Source organism: Aplysia californica, unplaced genomic scaffold, assembly GCF_000002075.1.
Source record: "Aplysia californica isolate F4 #8 unplaced genomic scaffold, AplCal3.0 scaffold01104, whole genome shotgun sequence".
Taxonomy (NCBI): Eukaryota; Metazoa; Mollusca; class Gastropoda; order Aplysiida; family Aplysiidae; genus Aplysia; species Aplysia californica.
Window position 1 is genome coordinate 56,860 of NW_004798374.1, and position 3,312 is coordinate 60,171.

General features: G+C 45.5%; 1 protein-coding gene across 1 annotated transcript in view; it reads left to right on the forward strand.

The window, feature by feature from the left end:
- LOC101860707 (procollagen galactosyltransferase 1) overlaps positions 1–3,312 on the forward strand; it is a gene marked incomplete in the record, with an annotated part of 33,243 nt that overhangs the window by 21,526 nt on the left and 8,405 nt on the right. The window contains 2 exon segments of the mRNA XM_013090007.2: positions 368–447; positions 1,121–1,227. Coding sequence (XP_012945461.1) covers positions 368–447; positions 1,121–1,227 — 187 coding nt within the window.

Consider the following 3,312-nt stretch of genomic DNA (forward strand, 5'->3'; position numbering starts at 1 on the left):
GCGGTGACAGACATACTACTCACAAAATTGTGAAATGTTTGTTTTTTCTTGCAGTTTCTTCAACAGGTTGCATGTACTCAAGAAATATTTGGTCCAAATTCCAATTGTTAATGTTGAAAAAGGGCAAGAAAAGATACGAAGAATTCTTCAAAGAATGAAACAGTTTTGTTCTGTGTCCTGCCCCTGATCTGTCTGTGTGTGTGTTCTGTGTGTGTGTGTGTTCTGTGTGTGTGTTTTGTGTGTGTGTGTTCTGTACATATAGTTGAGGAGGTCCCCCCACTGTACATTGTTCTATGTTCTGTACATTGTTCTATGTTCTGTACATTGTTCTATGTTCTGTACATTGTTCTATGTTCTGTACATATAGTTGAAGAGGTCCCCCCACTGTACAGCTCGCCCCACGTCTACGTCCCCGAGAGAGCCAAAGACAAGCTGGGATTTGACCAGGTAAGGCCGACCCTCGTTGTTATGTCCACACCTGATACTATTTTTGGCTCTGTAGTGCCGTACCAAGAACAACAAACATGGAAAAGGTGTCTCTGATTGCGGAAGACCCTTGCTCAATGTGTCAGTTTCTCCTTCAAACTTGAGTACAACAGGGTGGCTAGATTTTCTCCCTTGTAATCTGCAACTGTATATGAGAACTGTGCCTCTTGTCTGCTATGGCTTATGGATAGTTATTTCCCTTGTTGGTAACCACTAGAGTTGTGGGCTACCATAGCAAGTTTTTTGTTTGGAGTTTTTGTCATTTGTCAATGTGTAGTCCAAGCTACTTAAGAGAAACTTGGAAACTTGGAATCGATTAATCTTTTAGCAAAAATAAACATGTTTTGCGGCTCACTGAACCAAGTTCGTGATAAATCGGAGTTCTGTATTCAAATGTTTTAGAGTGCAGGTTGAGGCGGGTAGAGCAAAAGATGATTGAACTTGGTATGTGTCTTTCTTTTGTGTCGCTCACTATGAGTGATCAGCGTAGGGCTTGGCTTTTTTTTCTACGATGGTTTTTTTGCTGTTTTGTTTTGTGTGACGGAAGCCTGTTTTGTGGGGGTCACAGGACGACTGTAGAATGTGCTTATTTCCTGTCCCAAACTGCTCACGCACAAGTGTCTGTGTGTTCCAGATATACATGATTAATCTGAAGCGCCGACCAGCGAGGAGGTTCCGGATGACGAAAGCTTTCGATTATCTTGGCATCGATGCCAAGTATGTTGATGCTGTTGACGGCAAGTAAGTTGTGTTGTGCCGGTCACGGCGCAGTGGGGTCGGGCGCTCGTCGGTTTGTGGGCCAGGGGAGTTCTACCAGCTTCAAGTTTGTTCTTTTGTCTTGCATTTGAGAAAAACAAAATCCTTGTATCGAGAATAGAAGTTGAGCTATCTCCGATTGAAGAAGGTGGGGGGTGGGGGGGTCACCTGGTTTCAGAGGTAGAATTATGGGAATTATCGAGAATTTGGCTGCAAAAGTTTTGCCACTTCCATAGCTTGAGAGTCCTTGGGAAATGGAAATTTACATTTTTTGTGCCGTTAATCAACGTTGTACCCGTAAAATTCACACAGAGATGTGTATTGAATAGATGTAAAAGGTGCTGAGCCAAAAAAACAAAAATTCAATAGAGATTGCCAAACTGGGGGAAAATGTCGTTTTCATGGATTTCCTCCTTATGGAGAGCGCCAGACTTGACCGTGACGCCTCACGTTTTGTGTCTCGCTGTGATTATGTGATAGATGGGTTCTTGTTGCAGTCTGCATTGGCTGCTTCTTTTCTTTGTGCTTCTCTCTGCTTTGCCTTTGTCTCTCGTTCTTTTCTTAGTGGCTACGCCTGTTTCCTCCCCGCAAGATTGTATAGTTTTAGTAGAGTTTTTAACGGTGGTCGCAACTGCATAAGGTCATATGAACGCCAAGGGGCGGGTGTCAACAGAGAAGTCCTCTAGCCTCAACAGCACAAAGTCTGCTTGGACTATCTAGGCACCCCAGAAATAGCGGGTCACAAGAGTGTGACAAACATACAAAAGAAGTAGAGGAAAAATGACAATAGTAAGGATTAGAAAAGAAAAAGCAGCAGTTCCCTGTTGTAGATCAGGCACAGTTATGAGCTTGACATTGTTGGATCAGCCCATTTACAATTCCACTGTGCATAAGAACAGGTTAATGTCCCCCCTTTGGGAACAGCCTGAAGACACTTCAGTCAGTGGCACCGCCGTGGGGGGGGGGAGGGGGGTAATGGAATAATTTGTCTTTCTCCTGAAAATGTTTTCTGGTTTAAGAACAAGTGAAGAGCTTGGTGAGGAGATGTTGTAGTGTGTCTGTGTGTGTCAGCTGTACTGTGTCTGTGTCTCTTTGTGTGTGTCAGCTGTACTGTGTCTGTGTGTGTGTCAGCTGTACTGTGTCTGTGTCTCTGTGTGTGTGTCAGCTGCACTGTGTCTGTGTGTGCCAGCTGTACTGTGTCTGTGTCTCTGTGTGTGTCAGCTGTACTGTGTCTCTGTGTGTGTGTGTGTCAGCTGTACTGTGTCTGTGTGTGTCAGCTGTACTGTGTCTGTGTGTGTGTGTCAGCTGTACTGTGTCTGTGTGTGTGTCAGCTGTACTGTGTCTCTGTGTGTGTGTGTGTGTCAGCTGTACTGTGTCTGTGTGTGTGTGTGTCAGCTGTACAGTGTCTGTGTGTGTGTGTCAGCTGTACTGTGTCTGTGTGTGTCAGCTGTACTGTGTCTGTGTCTCTGTGTGTGTCAGCTGTACTGTGTCTGTGTCTCTGTGTGTGTCAGCTTTTCTGTGTCTGTTTGTGTGTGTCAGCTGTACTGTGTCTGTGTGTGTGTGTGTGTGTGTCAGCTGTACTGTGTCTGTGTCTCTGTGTGTGTCAGCTGTACTGTGTCTCTGTGTGTGTGTGTGTCAGCTGTACTGTGTCTGTGTGTGTCAGCTGTACTGTGTCTGTGTGTGTGTGTCAGCTGTACTGTGTCTGTGTGTGTGTCAGCTGTACTGTGTCTGTGTGTGTGTCAGCTGTAGTGTGTCTCTGTGTGTGTCAGCTGTACTGTGTCTGTGTGTGTGTGTGTCAGCTGCACTGTGTCTTGTGTGTGTGTGTGTCAGCTGTACTGTGTCTCTGTGTGTCAGCTGTACTGTGTCTCGGTGTGTCAAGGAGTTGCTGTAGTGTGTCTCTGTATGTCAGCTGTAGTGTGTCTCTGTGTGTCAACTGTAGTGTGTCTCTGTGTGTCAGCTGTACTGTGTCTGTGTGTGTGTCAGCTGTACCGTGTCTCTGTGTGTGTCAGCTGTACTGTGTCTCTGTGTGTCAGCTGTACTGTGTCTGTGTGTGTCAGCTGTACTGTGTCT